Source organism: Sander lucioperca, chromosome 14, assembly GCF_008315115.2.
Source record: "Sander lucioperca isolate FBNREF2018 chromosome 14, SLUC_FBN_1.2, whole genome shotgun sequence".
In the NCBI taxonomy this organism is placed as follows: Eukaryota; Metazoa; Chordata; class Actinopteri; order Perciformes; family Percidae; genus Sander; species Sander lucioperca.
This window is the reverse complement of record NC_050186.1, coordinates 14897697-14916994: the sequence shown is the minus strand read 5'-3', so window position 1 is coordinate 14916994 and position 19298 is coordinate 14897697. Positions and strand designations below refer to the sequence as shown.

Sequence of the window (19298 nt, the reverse complement as noted above, 5' to 3'; positions counted from 1 at the left end):
TGTTGATGGCTGGTAAAATAACTGAAATATTAAGATTTTTTTAAGAAAACTACTGTCCATTTAAACATATGAAGCGAGCCATACGACATACAGTACAGACATACTCTGTTCCAGGCTGGATTTGTAGTTATTGGCATTGTTAAAATCTCAATGGGATTTTGAAAGAGTTTTTCTTACTTTTGGAACTCCACCTTTCTTTAAGAATCGTCTTGACTTGTAAAAGCCTGCTTTCTGTTATAAATTAGCTCCAAGCCCACGACAAGACATCACTTTGACATCATTAGGGATATTTCCTCAGAGAAATATTAAATTGGTGGAGTGCCCCTTTAAAGTGTGAGCCTGCTAAAGTGCTAGGATTCTCTGTGATGTCAGGTGGATCTTGGATTCAAACTGAGTGTTACCCATTATTTAAAGACATTATTCAACAGGAAATATGTCACACTTTCATATAACAATGACACAAAGGCAAGTGTCTGCCCAATTTCAAGACATTTATTCACATGTTTTAGACAAAACATTGTGCTGTCCTAGCATACCTATTTGTTTCCATAAAGCATCTGATCTCAAATACCAGATTTAAGAGCATGCAAAATGAACAATCTGAACACTCTGTTACTAGTTAATGAACAATTAAATATGCTTAAAGGGGATATATTTATTTATCCTAAAGTGCAATAACAACATAATACAGGCTGCAGACACTGCTATACAATTACATGGTTGTCTTAATCAAAAGTTAAGTAGTACTCATTGAAAAGCAGTGATGTGAGTCTACGTGTTCCCAACACACAAGTATTCTGTCTACAAAAATAATATTAAAGAAGATGCGTTATAAACCTGATGTGTTACGGTTATTGTACGAGAAAAAAGCTGAAATGTTCCCTGCAATGCTGTAAAAGTACATTCCTCCCTAACCCTCTATGTATCGTGACTATACAGAAGGATCCTTAACTCAGAACATGAAGAGGGCAGTATTTTCTGCACATATAAAACACGATCTCTGCAGAATGTAAAAGCACTGAAGAAATTTACTCATGTTCCCTCAGTAGGCTGAATGAGTTCTTGGCTCTCTTTATGATTAGGTGTTTGCAAAATGTGCCCTACGTGTGTGGGATGCTTCATTTCATGGTCCAGTCTCTAGGCCCTCATCTCTCCGCCCCAGAGTCTTTAGTCACAGTAAAGTGCCTTCATCTCCCATCCTTGTCTCTTCATTCCAGCTATGCCGGGGATTTGATTTCAAGAAATGGGTGTAGAGATTGTAATCGCGCGATATGGTTGCCCTTCCTTGGAAAATAAATGTGAGACTGAAACGAAAATAATGCATGTTAATGATACAAATATATTCTTTTTTTTTTTTTTTTTTTTTTTTTTTTTTCCACGTCAGCTAAGGTTCGTTTTTTAAATACAAAAACACCTGAGTAGATCATGAGTGTTCCTCGGCGCTGCCGCTGAAGGAGCGGCTCCGGATGTGGTTCCTTAACTGCTCGATCAGCTCTGGGTTCTGCTGCTGGATCTGCTGGGCGAACTGTTGTCCCCTGACAGACAGATGAGATCACTTTGTTTACCTGCTGAATTGCTTCCCACCAGAACAATAGCTCACACAAAGCAAGAAGAGAAATAGTTCAGTTTTTAATATGTAGTAAAATAAGAGAGAATGATCGTATCTCCTCACATTGTGGACATTTACAGTACAGGTACAAGTTGATACTAAATCAGAAACACCAAAAATATTCTCATGCTGGGTTACCTGGGCTAAAATATTATCAAAAGAGGAGCTGTTTCCCAATATGTCTGGTTTTGAAGGGTCTGTGGTATGAAAATGTTACATACATTTTGAGGATTATTACACGTTTTGTTTCAGCCTGTCTCCACCTATAACATCATTTTGAAAAATGCCTGGTGGGGTGAATGGGAGAGTAAGGAGTGTACCCAAATCCAATTTCTCTCTACTATCTGCAAAGAGGTACTTTAACATCATAAACTGGCCTTTTGAGCCACAGTGGGCAGCAGAGATAAAATATTGCATGCCATGTCAATACAACTTTGCCATGTGACATTGTTTCAGAAATGTTTTGATATTATTCTTGCCGAGAGTTAGATGAGGAGATCGATATCACTGTTGACATGTTACATGTTTGTACAGTAAATATGAATCTACTGCCAGGAGCTGGTAAGCTCTGCTTTGCATTAAGACTTTAAAAATCACCAGGAACTGTTATTTGTAGCTTCATATTTACCATACAGAGTGCTATAAATGTCCCAATATGTTTTAATATGTTATATTTAAACACATATACTGTAATTCATACAAAACTCTATAGCTATAAAACTATATAACTCTATAATGAATACTAACTTATCAAACAGTCCTTTTAATCCATTTAAGATTCAGTTGGGTGTACTTACGCTTCAATCAAGCTGGAAATGTCTGACAGTCCACCCACTCCTGCTGCAGGACCCCCGACTGCATTGGACATCATTCCTGACATACTGACCACACAGTGACACAGTGACAGTGAGTCAATGTACTGTATGTTTAAAAACTGCACTTTACACTTCACTCTAAATGCAATCAATTAATTTCGACACACTCACAGCTGTTGTACTTGTTGGTTCTGCATCACGCTTGCAGCCTGTAAACGGAAATCAAACTCCACTGTGTCACATATTTATTGAGGGACAATGTGTTTCTGATTACATCGGTTTGTTTTGGGAGAAAAGAAAAGAATTTATCGTCTGGTGCTGTACATACATACACACAGAGCTATTTCATTTAGCTGTATCTTGCTATTGTTAAGATAAGATAATCCTTTATTGTCTCCTATAGGAGAAACTCATCTTGGGCATTTGAGAGAACGAAATGGTGACACATCACACATAAACACACAATAAACATACAGTTAACCTACATAGAAACATAATCATACATTATCTCATCCAATGCCCCCCCCACCTTTCCTCACAATCACAGAAGAACAGAAGAGAATCCAGAAAACATCCTCCCCCTCATATTGCACTTAATTGTGATAATGATTGCACATTTCCCGTTAACTCATGCTGGAGTCAATAACTTCTATATTGCACAATGCCCAATTGCATAATACCATATCAAATATAACATAGCATATATATATATATAGTGAGGAAAATAAGTATTTGAACACCCTGCTATTTTGCAAGTTCTCCCACTTAGAAATCATGGAGGGGTCTGAAATTGTCATCGTAGGTGCATGTCCACTGTGTGAGACATAATCTAAAAAAAAAAAATCCAGAAATCACAATGTATGATTTTTTAACTATTTATTTGTATGATACAGCTGCAAATAAGTATTTGAACACCTGTCTATCAGCTAGAATTCTGACCCTCAAAGACCTGTTAGTCTGCCTTTAAAATGTCCACCTCCACTCCATTTATTATCCTAAATTAGATGCACCTGTTTGAGGACGTTAGCTGCATAAAGACACCTGTCCACCCCATACAATCAGTAAGAATCCAACTACTAACATGGCCAAGACCAAAGAGCTGTCCAAAGACACTAGAGACAAAATTGTACACCTCCACAAGGCTGGAAAGGGCTACGGGGAAATTGCCAAGCAGATTGGTGAAAAAAGGTCCACTGTTGGAGCAATCATTAGAAAATGGAAGAAGCTAAACATGACTGTCAATCTCCCTCGGACTGGGGCTCCATGCAAGATCTCACCTCGTGGGGTCTCAATGATCCTAAGAAAGGAGAGAAATCAGCCCAGAACTACACGGGAGGAGCTGGTCAATGACCTGAAAAGAGCTGGGACCACCGTTTCCAAGGTTACTGTTGGTAATACACTAAGACGTCATGGTTTGAAATCATGCATGGCACGGAAGGTTCCCCTGCTTAAACCAGCACATGTCAAGGCCCGTCTTAAGTTTGCCAATGACCATTTGGATGATCCAGAGGAGTCATGGGAGAAAGTCATGTGATCAGATGAGACCAAAATAGAACTTTTTGGTCATAATTCCACTAACCGTGTTTGGAGGAAGAAGAATGATGAGTACCATCCCAAGAACACCATCCCTACTGTGAAGCATGGGGGTGGTAGCATCATGCTTTGGGGGTGTTTTTCTGCACATGGGACAGGGCGACTGCACTGTATTAAGGAGAGGATGACCGGGGCCATGTATTGCGAGATTTTGGGGAACAACCTCCTTCCCTCAGTTAGAGCATTGAAGATGGGTCGAGGCTGGGTCTTCCAACATGACAATGACCCGAAGCACACAGCCAGGATAACCAAGGAGTGGCTCTGTAAGAAGCATATCAAGGTTCTGGCGTGGCCTAGCCAGTCTCCAGACCTAAACCCAATAGAGAATCTTTGGAGGGAGCTCAAACTCCGTGTTTCTCAGCGACAGCCCAGAAACCTGACTGATCTAGAGAAGATCTGTGTGGAGGAGTGGGCCAAAATCCCTCCTGCAGTGTGTGCAAACCTGGTGAAAAACTACAGGAAACGTTTGACCTCTGTAATTGCAAACAAAGGCTACTGTACCAAATATTAACATTGATTTTCTCAGGTGTTCAAATACTTATTTGTAGCTGTATCATACAAATAAATAGTTAAAAAATCATACATTGTGATTTCTGGATTTTTTTTTTTAGATTATGTCTCTCACAGTGGACATGCACCTACGATGACAATTTCAGACCCCTCCATGATTTCTAAGTGGGAGAACTTGCAAAATAGCAGGGTGTTCAAATACTTATTTACCTCACTGTATATATATATATATATATATAAATATTGCACCAGTACCCTGTCAGGCATTGCACATCCTATAACCATAAAGGTAAGTACTGTTGCTGCAGTAAAACTCTGGCATGCCTGTAGAAGCATTCTTGGCCTGACAGACATTCCCATATGTCACCGTTTAACAAGTCAGGACTCTCAGGGCCAGAGACGGCCATTTCCATGAGACAATAACTCGGTTGATTAATGGGCTATCTGGACTGTCACTCATGGGACTAATTAGGGAAAATATCTGGTCTAACCTTGCCAGGTACAAAACGAGCGTACGACACCTGTCTCCAGGACAAATGATAAAACCCTGAACAGCAGTAACCTCTGTGACACAGCCAGGCTTTGTATGTAACAGTGCATATATTAGGACGCATGCTTACCATGCTGATGAAAGCAGGGTTGTTGATTAAACTAGCCATGTCAAATCCTAATCCAGCCGCTATCTGTAGCACAAATTCACAGACAAAGGTCAAAAGTAACCTGACTTAGTGTGAAATGTGAGCTTTAATGTACTAATATACATTTTTCTTTTACTTACTGGGCTGGTCGCTTCTTTTTGCTTCTGCTCTGCAATCTTCAGGTTGGATTTGTAGGTATCATTCTCAGGGTCTAATACCAACGCTTTCTTGAAGTAGGAAATTGCCTCTGGATACTTGGTCATGGCTGTCAAAGCCAAACTGGAGCCACAAATTAACAGACCTTGAAATATTATGGAGCAGATTACGTAAAAAAAATAAAAAAATAAATAAAAACTATAAAACTCACCCCATCCTCCCATAGGCTTTGCTGTAGGTAGGATCAATCCCAATGGCTCTCTCGCAGTCCCCAATTGCCTCTGTATAATTTCCGAGTTTACTGTGAGCTGCAGCCCTGCACAGTGTTAAATTCAGACCCCATGTTTACCTTTATCACTGGCTTGTTTAATTGTGTTCAGATACATAACCCACAAGGAAGGGATTTAATTCACTAGCACTGTCTAGTCCAGTCTTACATCATGTCAAAATCACAGACTATTTAACGACATCTATTGCTGCTCTCCTCTGCTGTTGTATAAAAATCTGTGATCCACAGCAGAAGTAAAAAGTCAAGTGCAAAACACTAACAGTGTGAAATCTTGTTGCTTGCTGTTGTAAATACCTATTGCAGTAGTACACAGCGTTTCTTAGGTCCAAGTCAATGGCCTTTGTGTAGCACTCCACTGCACATCTGTAGTTCTCTTCTTTCATGTGATTGTTTCCTAAAAAAAAAAAAAATTTGATTGTTCACAGAGTTTACACAAAGAAAGATTGTGGTTACAACACTGGGCCAAAGTTATCATAGAAGCTGTTTTTCTTTTTATCATCCTAAGAAACGGATAGTAAGATTAGATTCAGTGAAACCTTTTTTATTTTTTATTTAAACATTACCACAATACCATTTTGGGCAGATAGGCAATTAATAATATGAATGATAATCTACATGACATCAGTATTAAGATATTTCCAAGGGCTATGGTGAAGGTTGACTATGTTGGCATGGAAAACATTCAGTTCCTGTCCGACAGAGGCACCAATTTTCTTTCAGAGATCAATACTTTCCACCCGGACTGCACATTTACTGTAGCTATTAATAAGTGAGGAGGAGCTGCAAAGCTCCAAGATGTTCATCCTTAAGGTAGCTGGTGGCCTATCTGATTCTTTTGTATATACAAGTAACTGTGAAATTGCAGTTATTTTTGGGTTAGTCAAGGCAGAACACATGAACTATGGCTGGCTCTTCTCTAAATGTGTTATCCTATATTCACAAACATTGACTTAGGAAACGTTGCCGTATTTAAAACCAGACTCAAGCTTTGGCTAACATCAGCACAGAAGTGTCATGACCAATGATTGCCTTGTATTTCTCATAATGCTTCTATTATTTTCTCACACTATGGAATGGGTCACTGTGGGAGCTCGCAGGTTTTTAGTTTAGTTTTAAGTTAAGTGTAGTATTTAGCTAGCACAAGCACTTCATGGTAATACCATGGATGCTACAGAGGGAGACACAGTTTTCAGACTTAATGAAATTAGAGTAAGAATTAAGAGTTTTAGCATTACCTTCATTTTTAAGTTGCTCTGCTCGTTCAATGTCTTCTGGAGATGGGGAGGTCTCTGGTATGGTAATGTTGTCATTCTAAGTAAATGCAAAAGAGAAGTCATTACTTACTAGTAAAGTTAACATAAACAGTGACTGTGTTGTAAACAAAAGATCGTTATTATGGTGTTGACCTGACAGAAGGAAAAGCACAGGTGTAAAAACTAATATCATTAAGATTCTATTCTATTGGCGTGCCAATAAGCAATGCCAGTGAGCCAGCATGCACTGGCACACCTTAAAGTAAAATATAGTAATATTAATGACAAGTCAAAATGTCATGAGAAGGATTTGTAGTGTTGACTCTTGATAATGCAAAACACAATTATCTTTATCGTGCTGCCGTATAAGCTGAGTTACTGAGTTCATATGAGCCATACATAATGATAAACTGATTTACTTTTTTTGTATGTGAAAGCATTGGTTCCATTGATGGTGCAGTACCCACCTTGAGCAGGGAATTGAGGAATATCTCTGTCAGAGGCTGTGGCACAGCAAGATGGCAGTCACTGGAGCCGATCTTAAAGGTTGTCTCCAAACACTGTATCGCAACTGCAGTGATAGCATGATGTTGATGAGATAAATTACATTTGTGAGGTTTTAGGATAGCAGCCAAACAATTAGTCTTGGAGTTAACAGTATTATTATGGCGAGTCAGAGCTTGGCTGCACATTCAGAGTGAGAAATCTAAACTGTCCTCCTGTCCACATAGGATGAAACACGCCACCGCACACACTGCACATTATACCCTGATTTCTTGTGATACTTTTTGATGATAAAACCTACTCCTGTTTATTCTCTCTCTATCAGGGTAGTGAGATAAGAACATAATGTGTATTAGTTTGCTGAAATGGACAGGACAAGAGCAGAGTGTCCTATATTTGTAAAAATCTACATGCACTGTGAGTTGGCCTACCTTCAAGGCTCTCCTGCTCATCAGAATTCAAAGCACCGCAATGTGTTTGATCTCGTAGGAACTGCACAATAGAGAATGCCAGACGCTTCTCCACTGCCATTTTTACCTAGAAACTGCTGCGCACACACAGGAAGTTGTTGGAGTGAAACAGAAAGGCATCCACACAGAAATGACTATGTTATTCATAGGCTGACACTTTATATAATGGTATAAAACACAAGCTAAATTAATGCAAAACTAATACATGACTCATGATGAATAAATGCAGGATTTTTACAAATAGTATTATGAGTTGCCCACTATTTCAAAAGTCGCTATGCGTTTTTAGTGATTAGTTAGCACTTCATGGATCATCAATTTACATTCATGTATATGCCATCACATTAGCTGGAATGTACTTAGAAAGAAAAAAGGCATTTCAAAACCCCATGCATTTACAGAGCCGTACTTTATATCTCAGAGAAATATAAAGATGAATTTGATCAAATGGTGGTCAGATGCAAACATCTACGGTCAACAACAAAAAATAATAAACTCACAATCAGATTCCTGACACGACATCAATACCCAGTGGTTCTTTCTACCTTAATTACAATGTAAATTGTTGACATATGCTTAAACATGTCTGTCCATTCTCCCCGATTTGTCAACCCTAACCTGCTAGATGTTTGGGGTTTTAGTGCACCATTATCTTCAACAGCAACAAAAACAGGTTCGTAGTTCTAAGAGAAAAGACGCTGAAGGATCTGAAATGCCCTTTTCTATGTTACCAGATTCCAGCTAAGTTGGTGGCATAGGCTGTAATTAAACGTAATGTATGAAGTAATTATGAATTAACAATCTTTAAGTGACTGTATATGAACTGATCACATAAACTCATCATGACCTGATCATTTATTTATGGTGAGCAACAGGAATTTGTGATACTTCTTGTATTAAGCAATAATCAAAGTGAAGAAAAAAAAAACACATTTTGGTACTATTGATTGATACATGTATATATGTATTTATTATTTAACAGTCAAAACCCTGCTAATCAGCTTCATCAGGACTGTGTGAATGTTCTTTGGCAGTAAACTGCTCGAAGCAATAAGGTGATTGAGCCAATATGTTTTCAGGGCATTTAATTCATACATTCAATCACCATTAATCATTTGTTATGCATTACTTGTTTTGTACTCTTATTATAAAGTGTTACGATTCATAGACAGTCTTATTATTTATGAAGTATGTAGTTCCATGTGGGTTTTGATGGTGTGTTCAATTTTGTCAAATCTCAGTCAACTATCAAACATAGTCCTGAGTAATTAGTTATTATCTAGTTATTAACCAAGGCTGAAAAATCAGCTGGACAACTGCCCACAGGCCGCAAAGGTCAAAGTCAAATGATTTTTGGTAGTTTAATTAATTGCATTTTTTTTAAATGAATTTGCGTATGATATCAACTAATGCGAACTCTGCAGTTTTATCTTATTTTATGGGCCTGTAATATAGAGCTGTGTGTGCTCACATGGCTTCCACTCCTAAATAAAGTGGTATTAAATCAAATTACCACAATACGGACTCAACTGTCCAAGGGCCCCCTAACAGGTCAGTCCAGCCATGTTATTATTCTGTTATCTCCAACAAATGCTACAAGAAAGGATGCTGGTGGTGCATCTGGTTCTTGTTTCCAAGACAACTCACATAAGGATGAAAGCAAAATGATTCTTGCTTACAACAAAACAAGGCATTGCTCCATTAAAAAGCTGACTGTTTCTCTGTCTGACCAAAGCAGTTCCAAACATATTAGTACAGGGGGCAAACAAGGCCACCCCATATAGGCCTACTGTAAATTGACTCTATCGGGAAATGATTTGCAGATACAAACACTGGCTCATACATCACTCGCGTGCTAATGCCATTCGTTGTTACGTTAGATCTGGCTAGCACAGCCACTCCGTGTGTGTTCTGTTGACACGTAAATGCAGTGATGCCGAAGCTGTGATGTAATACCATAATGGGACACGAGGTGTGTTTTTATTCATTATACAGGCATAATATCTTTTTTTAAATACAATTCATTCAAGAAAATACAACCAATGACGCTGGCAGGTGTTTGTCATATCTTAAAAAGCCCGTCCGGACAACAGGGCTCGCGCAATGTGGATCTTGTGTGATGCTGGCTAAAAACAATTCTCTGTCAAAGAGGCAGCAAAACAGGCGCGAGGAGAGGAAAGAAAGGGCAACCTTACATCCCCCTCTAACACTATGAAGCCAGTTTATTAAAAACATTGTGTCAAAAGATGCTATTCAGTGTCCCCCTCCGCCCACCTACCTGAGTGTATCCAGCTGTCTGCTGCTACCGCGTCATGAGGACTTGTGTCGGATTTGATCGCATCTTCTACGGCGCCTGCGCGTTAAAAGCGGAAATAAGCGTTTCCACATTTCAAGGAGGAGAGGGAGACCGCTGCTGCTGCTGCTTTGTTTGGACTGAGCTACAGTAAGAGGAGACTAAAGTGGGTTGTTTTTTTTCTGCACGATAAAACGCATGCAACCGCTGGCATGTTGAGAGTTTTAGTCTGCCGAGCGCTTTTCAGGTAGGCTATGCTTACACCGCTGAGTAATTGTAGTAAATTTAGTGTGTTTACACATGTGACAGTGCGACTGTTACATTTAACTGCTGTGTGTTTTATTTACCACCTGTTAATCATAAAAAGGTAGGCCGATATACTGTATAAATGGCAGCTTGAGCGATCACTGAAATTCTTACATGTTTTTGGCAGCGATTTGTCATATTGCCTTGCAAATTATTCCACGCTTTTATGATCTTGTTTTGAAAGGCTTCTGCTGCCATTCAACGAAACTCTACACTGAGTGGTAGTAGGAAAAGGTCTCCGTTTAGCATGGAAAAAATGCAGAGCATGTTTTAACTGTGGCCTTGAAGAATTTATTGCTTACAGTAGTGCCATCTGTTAAATTCAATCTGAAGTCATTTCAAATGGGAAGCAGTGTAGTGTGTAAGGGCTTTGAACATTATGATGAAAGTAAATCACTCTCATGCTGTGGATCTCATGAGGTGTTGGAGCAATTTTTGGATCGTCAACGGATTTGGTGCAAAATATAACCATTTCTGACCACTCGAGAATTCATTAAAAAAAAATGATATCCTCAAAATGTCACATTAAGACACCAAGACCTTGATGAACACCAAAGAAAACATGCTGTGATTTGGTATCAAAAACTTTTGACATTTGGAGATTTCTGCAATCTTCCAATAGGCTATTGGATGGCGAGCGCTACTGTTCTGGAAATTGTTTGGAAACCCCTTTATTGTCATTTGTACCTTGGAAAGCCATACATCCTCTGAATGCCCTGTGTCTCTACTTTGTGGTTGTAAAGTTTTATGTTGGCTGTGATTATCCTACAGGTCATAATATGTCTGTAATACTGTTTTTAACTTAAACTGGATGTCTAATTATTTACAGCGTCTCTAAACCTCTCCTGAGAATGACCATCCACAACAGGTCTGTGACATGTGCCAGAGACTGCTCTCAGGAAGGAAATAAGAGAAACGCACTGAGATGGGACCTGACCCCAGAAGATATCAGCACCATGACAGACAGCTTGATTAACAGAGTAAAGGCGGTCTACGATGACGTTGGATCTCTAAAGATAGAAAATGTGTCTGTTGAAAACACCCTGAAAGCCTTGGCTTATGCCAAACTGGATTATGCATGTAAGTCTTTAATGATATGCTCATTTTCTTCATGTCAACAATCGCGTAAAAAAGACCAAAACCAACAATGAATTGATCCTACTAATAAGCATTGCCTGTAGCCAGAGCCTCTGTGCCATAGAGCTTCATTGTTGTCCAAAAACTAATAAAAACACAATAATGACCATGTTCAGTATCATAAACATGGTCATTGTATTTTTTTTTAGTCAGTCCCATATACATCTTAATATTAACTATAGCACCAAATGTGTATTCATCCGCAGCAAATAGTCCCAAAAAAAATCACATTATTTACTCCTGTTTGAATAAAGTTTGTTAAAACAAATTACAGTACCCAGCTGTTTGGAGAAATAATGGAGCTTTTTAAAAAATATATATATATTTGTGAGCTGTATTTGAAGATGTAGATCTTCAGTAGGAACACATGGGCTTGTGGATTAGTGCCACAGACATGTGTAGAGAAGAGATGAACTAACATTTAGCTGGTTCTGGTCTTTTCATGGGATTTGATAACAAGCAAAGAAATTCTTCAAAAATGTTCAAATATTGCACAACTCATAGTAACATTCATAGTGTTTTGTGTTTATTCTGTTCCCGTAGCATCACTCCATGTTCTTGATTTCCCCCAGTATGTATGTCCCTCTAAAGAGGTTCGGACAGCGAGCACAGAGGCAGACAAGAAACTGTCTGAGTTTGACGTGGAGATGAGTATGAGGGAAGATGTGTTCAAGCGAATTACAGCCTTGCAGGTGCGCCTCATGTCACATCCACTTGAATATGCACATTACTCACAACATCTGGGAGGTGAAGGTTGATATACTGTAAAGTCAAACCTCTAGTCCACTAAGATAATAATGAGGTGTTAAAGTAATCTTAACGGTCAAAGATATGCATTTGAAGCTAATTGAATCTAATGTGTGCAGATTTGATGCATTTATCACAGTAGTTATGCCAATGATAGATTAAATAATCTATCATTGGCATAACTACTGTCTGGCTGACATAGAATGTGAAAATTCACATTCTATGTCAGCCAGAGGGCAACCAGATAGATGGCAGAGGACTGGTATGCCATACCCTTATTTGACCCCACCACTGGTTCTTATTTAGCTTGGGAAAGAAATCGAATCTGAGCGATTCAGTGTTAGCCAAGCATATGTTATTCTAAGCAGGAGTGGCTGGCTGACATGCAGCATAAATAAAGGTCATTAAATTTAGCAAAATGAAAAATTATTCTGCCTGTATGAAGAAGTGTGTTTGTCTTCTGTGATTTTTTTTTTTTTTATAACAGAAGAAGCATCAAGACAACCTTTTACCTGAAGAAAAGAGGTTTTTAAACAGACTTGTTACATTAGGCAAGCGGAAAGGATTGCACCTGTCTAAAGATATACAAGAGGTAATGCAATATGGATCAGATTATTGAAGCTACTTTAGTTTTGACCGTATAAATAAGCATGAAATGAATAAAAAGCATAAGCGTGTTTTACTGTTAATAAAATCAGAATGCATCCATAACATAGCTTTAGATGTTGTTGAATAAGAGTTTGTTTATTAAAAGATAAATTGATCATCGAAGCGATAGCAAGTGCCAGTCTTTTATTTTGAAGTTTGATTGTTGCGCTGCTCTTGTGTTTACATTTGAATGACACATTCTGCTTGTAATTCTTGAATAATCATGTCACATCCTGGAAATCAGTTTAATTTTCTCTTGACTTGACTTTCCTTCTCTACTAAAACTCTGCTCCTTTTCTCTCCCAGGACATAAAAAGAACCTCCAAGCGTATAAGTGCACTCTCCATAGAGTTTAACAAGAATCTGAATGAAGACAATACGTTTCTTGTTTTTTCTGAGCGCGAATTAGGTAGGTTTATATGCATGAGTCTCAGGCTGCTGGACAGATCTTGTATTATGAATATGCTTTTGCTATATTGACTATTTATGTTGTTGCCCTCTTCTGTTAAGGTGGGCTAGCTGATAGCTATCTCAATGGACTGGACACGACAGAAGATGGGCGGTATAAGGTGACACTTGAATATCCCCATTACTACCCCCTGATGAAGAGGTGTTACAATCCTGAGACCAGGAGGAAGATGGAAACGGCTTTTCACAGCAGGTGTAAAGAGGTAACTGGAGTCCGATAATAAATCGGTGTGCCCTGTCTGACCTGTGACCTGTGTCTGTTTTTAACTTCACTTGATGCATATACACCTGCAACTATATATGGAGAAATAATGCTGTTACTTGCAAGTACTATGCTACTATGCTCAAAGTTGTAATCCCTAAGACTTTCATGATGCACGCACATAATCCAGCGTTGCCGTTTGTAATTTGACCTCATTGATATCAGCTTCACTGTTCATGGTCCACTCTCCTACAGCCGTAGCAGAGCTGTATTCAATTATACAGCTAATGCAAACCAAACATTTCCTACTGCCACTACCACATTCATCCAATCAATCAATCAATCAAAATACTTTATTTATATCTATATTTGTGTTTCTTACATGTGCTCCATTCTCTAGTATAAATATATAGAGAAATTATCAGAAGAAATAGAAGAAGAAAAAATAGAATAAGAAATATCTGTGCAAAAATGAAATACAAATATGGGCATTATACTTAAATCAATACATATGAAAAAATATACTACTATAATACACTCACCTAAAGGATTATTAGGAAATGTTGGCCCATATTGATAGTATAGGGTCAAACACGGTATTAGTATGGTGTTCCTAATAATCCTTTAGGTGAGTGTATATATACAACATTGTGAACGTATACAGTAACGTAAATAATAATAGTCCTGAGTAATGGGATCTAAATGTGATCTTAAAAGCATTCACAAAAGGTACAAGAGTAAGCAGCCCCAGTGAGCTGTTACATGAACAGTTGCAGGTGACAGGCTGCACACCTGCAACTCCTCAGCAAGGTAACCAACTCCTTTGACGGTGCACTGCTGTTGAAAGCTGCTTGTGCCGTGTGCAGCTTGAAATCAGACCCTTGCTCACAGAATGATGGGAAAGGGTCAATTATTGACTGACCTCTCTTTTAAAACAATGTGAATTTGTTTGGCTGCACTGTAAATGGATACGCCAGCTGCTCTTCTGTTGTATGTCTGACAAAGTAGCTGCTCAGGGAGTGTTTGCTTCCCACCTGTAACCACAGGTATCGTCAAATCAGCCAGGACTGAAATCTTGAGGATGACAACTTTAAATAAGCAAAATTAGATAGTGTGTGTAAAATGTTCATATTGTATACATTAGCTGATCTGCATATCTTAATCTACTTCCCTTCCCTATTTTTTTTCTCAGGTCAACACAGCGATCCTCGAAGAATTGATACAACTCAAAGCAAATGTCGCGGACTTACTTGGTTACAGTTGCCATGCAAACTATGTTCTGGAGATTAACATGGCCAAGAATGCAAGCAATGTGTCTGACTTTCTTGGTATGACACCTTTTGACCTATTGCCTCTCAGACATGCACATGCACACATACAACATGTGTAATTTAAGATGAAGACTCATGCAATCTGATAACCGCTTTGCATTAGAAAAATAAACTTATTTGGACGGTACCTCATGCCTATTGCATGTAATGTAGTGAATGCTACACTACATGCCTCTCTTATGTAGTGTTACATACAGTAATGTTCATGGTCATATATCACAAAGTGGAAAGGGTTCTGATGAGTGTGGTCAGTATCTTGTTATTAGAGTACAAATCTATATGGAACGGACATAATTGATGATAACAAATGTATAGAATTTAACAGTGGGAGTCATTATTATGTGATTGGTCTATAAAAAAATCCACTGAAACTGTTTTAGATTTGAAAATATTTCACTCTGAGCTGATTTATATGAAAAGGTAGGAAGACGTATTGCTTTGAATTAAGGCAGAAATAAGACATGATGAAATTATGAAAATACAGGGTGTACATAATTGAACTGTGTTTTTTTTCCCACTTTACAGACACATTCTATGAAACACTTAAGCCCATTGGAATCAAGGAGAGGAAATATATTCTTGCACTAAAGAAGCGCGAGTGCTTGATGAAGGGCTACCAGTTTGATGGACAGATCAATGCCTGGGACTTGCCCTACTACATGAATCAAGTGGAGCAGTGCAAGTTTGCCGTGAACAAGGATAAACTGATTGAGTATTTCCCGCTTGACGTGGTGACAGAAGGACTGTTTGGAATCTACCAGGAGCTGCTGGGTCTCACTTTCAACGAGGTGGAGCATGCTCATGTGTGGCATGAAAATGTCAAGCTTTATTCAGCCTTGGACACTGAAACAGGAGAGGAGATTGGTCAGTTTTACCTGGACTTGCATCCAAGGTAGAGAATGTGTCACTTTTAGGGCTGCAACTACAATTAGCTCCATCATTGATCAATCTGCTGATTATTTTTTTCGGGTCTTTGATTGATTATTACGTCTGTAGAATGTCCGAAAATTGCGATAACCACCGATTACAATTTCCCAGAGAATTGATTCCAAAGATATTCCACATCAGACGGAGGAAAGTAGCATATCTTCACAGCTGAGAAGCTGGAAATGGGGAATGTGTGGCATTTGTGCTTGAAAAAGGATTACTTTAATTATCGAACTAGTTGTTAATCAATTTTCTGATCACGTTTTTCCACCATCTTAAATTCCAAGACAAATCGGTGACTAGAGCTCTTCATCTTGTAATGTAATTTGTGTTAATGGTCAGATTCCGCATTGCTGCGTGACTTTTGCAACCTTGTCCTCCACCAGGAAAGGAAAGTATGGCCATGCAGCCTGCTTTGGGCTCCAGCCTGGCTGCAGAGGACCTGATGGAAAACGCAGACTTCCAGTGGCAGCTATGGTGGCTAACTTTACCAAGTCCAGAAAAGGTTGTCCCTCTCTTCTCCAGCACCATGAAGTGGAGACTTATTTTCACGAGTTTGGTCATGTTATGCACGAACTCTGTTCTAAGGTATGCCACTGTGGATATGTCATCAGCGTAATTTGCATATTGTGTATCATTAGAACAGGTGAGCATAAACTTGTCCTGTTTTTTTTTTTTTCAGACCAGTTTCTCAGAATTCAGTGGAACCCAGGTGGAGACAGACTTTGTGGAGGTGCCTTCGCAGATGCTTGAGAACTGGGTTTGGGAGAAAGAGCCTCTGAGGAGAATGTCTCGCCACTACAAGGATGGCACCACAATCCCAGACAATCTACTCGACAAACTGATTGCATCCAGAGTCGCCAACACTGGTCAGACACATTTTCACACAAAATGAAAACTATAGAATAATGTATACATAAATCAACAGTCTCTGTTGATGTGTTTATCCTATTCAGGACTGATGAACCTGCGTCAGGTAGTCCTCGGTAAAGTGGACCAGTCGCTACACAGCAGCCCTCATGCAGATACAGCTGAGGTGTTTGCAAAGCACTGTAAGGAAATCCTGGGTGTTCCTGCTACGCCAGGTCAGTAGCATTAGCAGCAGTAGCATTGCAAGGCACATTTAGGCATGTACAGTATTTAGAGAAATATAATATATGCATGAAGATTTTTATTCTCTCGTATGAGGATGAATAAATACTTAAATTGTTAAATTTCAGATGCAGTAGGCAGGCATGGTTTGTGTTTGACCTTTTCTTTTTGGAACGTGTGTTCATGATTTGTAACAAAGGCCATTTTGATGTGATGACAAAGATCTGTTCTCTGCAGGTACCAATATGACAGCCAGTTTCAGCCACTTGGTTGGAGGATATGATGGCCAGTACTACAGCTATCTGTGGAGTGAGGTCTACTCCATGGACATTTATTTCAGTCGTTTTAAAAAGGAAGGCATTATGAATCCAAAGGTAGGTGTGATTATTACTGTACTTCATACATATTTTTTTTTATATATATATAATTATCCAGTTACTTGTAAGCATACATCTCATCTTTTGTGGAAAATGTCTTTATCAGGTTGGACAAGAGTACAGAAAGGTGATTCTGGAAGCTGGTGGCTCTGTGGATGGCATGGACATGCTGAAAACCTTCCTTGGCCGTGGCCCATGCCAGGATGCCTTCTTTCAGTGCAAAGGACTGATTAAGTCAAAGGAAACACAGACGTTGTAATTTGATATATTCTTTAAGAGTCTTTTTGTCAAAGCAAGGTATATTTTAATTGTCTGAATGCAGCAGGGCTATGTCAGTAGAAACATGGCTTTGCTTGAAGTGTATTAATACTGCATGTTGGTATTTGTTCAAATGTACAGTAGATCATTGAGGGTCTTATGATGTTATGTACAATTGGCCATAAGTTATAAGTTATCATTGTAAAAAAAAAGTTATTTTTTAAAGTGATTAAGCTTTTGTAAAGATAACCAGGAGATGGGTATGCAAAAAAAATGGTCATTACATCTTTTGGAGCTTTATTGTCCTGTTTTGCAGCCCCCTCTTAAAGGTAGAGGCAGACAATACAACACATTTCCATTCATGTTATGTTAAAACATTGAAAGATATATACATAGAAAGATATAGACATGTAGTGATTGGATGCTTTATTAAAGCTAAAGAAAGATTTGAAAATGTGTAATGTCTTACATTCAGTATAGAACCTTAAACTGCATGTGTTAAGTTAAGATGGCTTACAAAACCTTACTGTGAATGGCTGTGATATGTCTATATCAGTCCCATCCTTTAAAGGGAATTAGGCTGCTGTGATGCAATATCTCCAGAACCATATTAGAAGAATATATACTTTTATGATCCCTAGTGTTGATTACATATTACACATAGGCGCTAAATACACACTCATGGACAAACAGGACCTATACATTCACTAATGGAGAGATGTCAGAGTGAGGTGGCTGCCCATTAAAGTTGCCCCAAGCAGTTGGTGTCTTGCTCAAGGTGGAGAACTGGCACCTCTTCAGCTACAAGTCCACAGTAAGGATTTTAACCCGCAACCCTCTGGTTCCCAAGCCAAGTCCCTACGGACTGAGCTCCCGCTGCTCAATAAATGATTGTTGCCATATTGTGCAAGAAGGGCTTTACATATTTTGGGGACCTGCTTATTTAAAATTCCCCTGCAAGGAATACCATTATTTATGAAGGGTTCATTTGCTAAATGAAATGTTTTTATTTATTCAATTAAATATTTTTTTTTTAGTGAATACAATCCAGGGAATATCAAACTGCTGATGGGTTGTGTTGTTAATATCTTTTTCCTTTTTTTTCTTCTTTTTTTACATTTTCATAAATCATGTATTTTTGTGCACTCAAGGAAATGTCAATCTGATGGCCACATTCTGCTTTAGGATGAATCGTGCACAAGTTAAAGGATTTCACTGGAAATGTACCTCGTACGATTTCATGTGACAAATACAATTGATTGATTGCATCTAACTGTTGATTTTTTCATTTTAAGAATGGCTTTGATCTATTTTTGCAAATGAACTCTTCATATACACCAGGGGGCGCCACATGATAGCAAATGCTGGTATGTGAGTTTAACACAGTAAAGAAAAGTGAATGTTCTCATAGTTATCCTTGGCATAACACTTTCTGTACTAAGACTTACAACATTATATTTAAATAAACTCCCAAATACGTTTGATTGCCATGAATGGTCAAACTGTTGTAAATAGTGAAAACACCTTTAGGTATACATGTAGATTGACTTAAAGTTAAATGTCTGTTTTTACCTGCTTCTAGTCTGTGTGAATATTTCTCTTCGACCTAATCAGAGGGTAAGAAAATATTGTCAAGCAAATGGATGGATCTTTGGGGGAAGATACAGGGATTCAC

The 19298-nt window shown here is 38.6% G+C and overlaps 2 protein-coding genes across 5 annotated transcripts; one reads left to right on the top strand and one right to left on the bottom strand.

Moving 5' to 3' along the window:
• Positions 1–478: 478 nt before the first annotated feature.
• Positions 479–10337, bottom strand: sgtb (small glutamine-rich tetratricopeptide repeat (TPR)-containing, beta). Of its 3 annotated transcripts, XM_031317784.2 has the most exons (13): positions 10126–10185; positions 8553–8563; positions 7799–7928; positions 7331–7434; positions 6846–6921; positions 5905–6004; positions 5533–5637; positions 5306–5444; positions 5148–5210; positions 2596–2633; positions 2407–2490; positions 1415–1535; positions 479–1304 (listed from the first exon to the last, which is right to left on the bottom strand). In XM_031317784.2, exons 3-12 carry the CDS (start codon positions 7896–7898, stop codon positions 1424–1426), a joined length of 921 nt encoding a protein of 306 aa, XP_031173644.1. In that variant the 5' UTR covers positions 7899–7928; positions 8553–8563; positions 10126–10185; the 3' UTR covers positions 479–1304; positions 1415–1423. The 3 variants fall into 3 exon arrangements, with proteins under 3 accessions (XP_031173644.1, XP_031173645.1, XP_031173646.1); XM_031317785.2 differs by lacking the exon at positions 8553–8563 and having other exon boundaries at positions 7799–7914; positions 10116–10337; XM_031317786.2 differs by lacking the exon at positions 8553–8563 and having other exon boundaries at positions 7799–7911; positions 10116–10178.
• nln (neurolysin (metallopeptidase M3 family)) lies at positions 10135–18528 on the top strand. 2 transcript variants are annotated; one of them, XM_031317781.2, is made up of 13 exons: positions 10135–10280; positions 11266–11516; positions 12117–12265; positions 12808–12912; positions 13275–13377; positions 13479–13639; positions 14831–14966; positions 15495–15861; positions 16283–16484; positions 16579–16765; positions 16853–16981; positions 17226–17362; positions 17472–18528. In XM_031317781.2, exons 1-13 carry the CDS (start codon positions 10150–10152, stop codon positions 17622–17624), a joined length of 2211 nt encoding a protein of 736 aa, XP_031173641.1. In that variant the 5' UTR covers positions 10135–10149; the 3' UTR covers positions 17625–18528. The 2 variants fall into 2 exon arrangements, with proteins under 2 accessions (XP_031173641.1, XP_031173642.1); XM_031317782.2 differs by having other exon boundaries at positions 10204–10377.
• Positions 18529–19298: the final 770 nt, after the last annotated feature.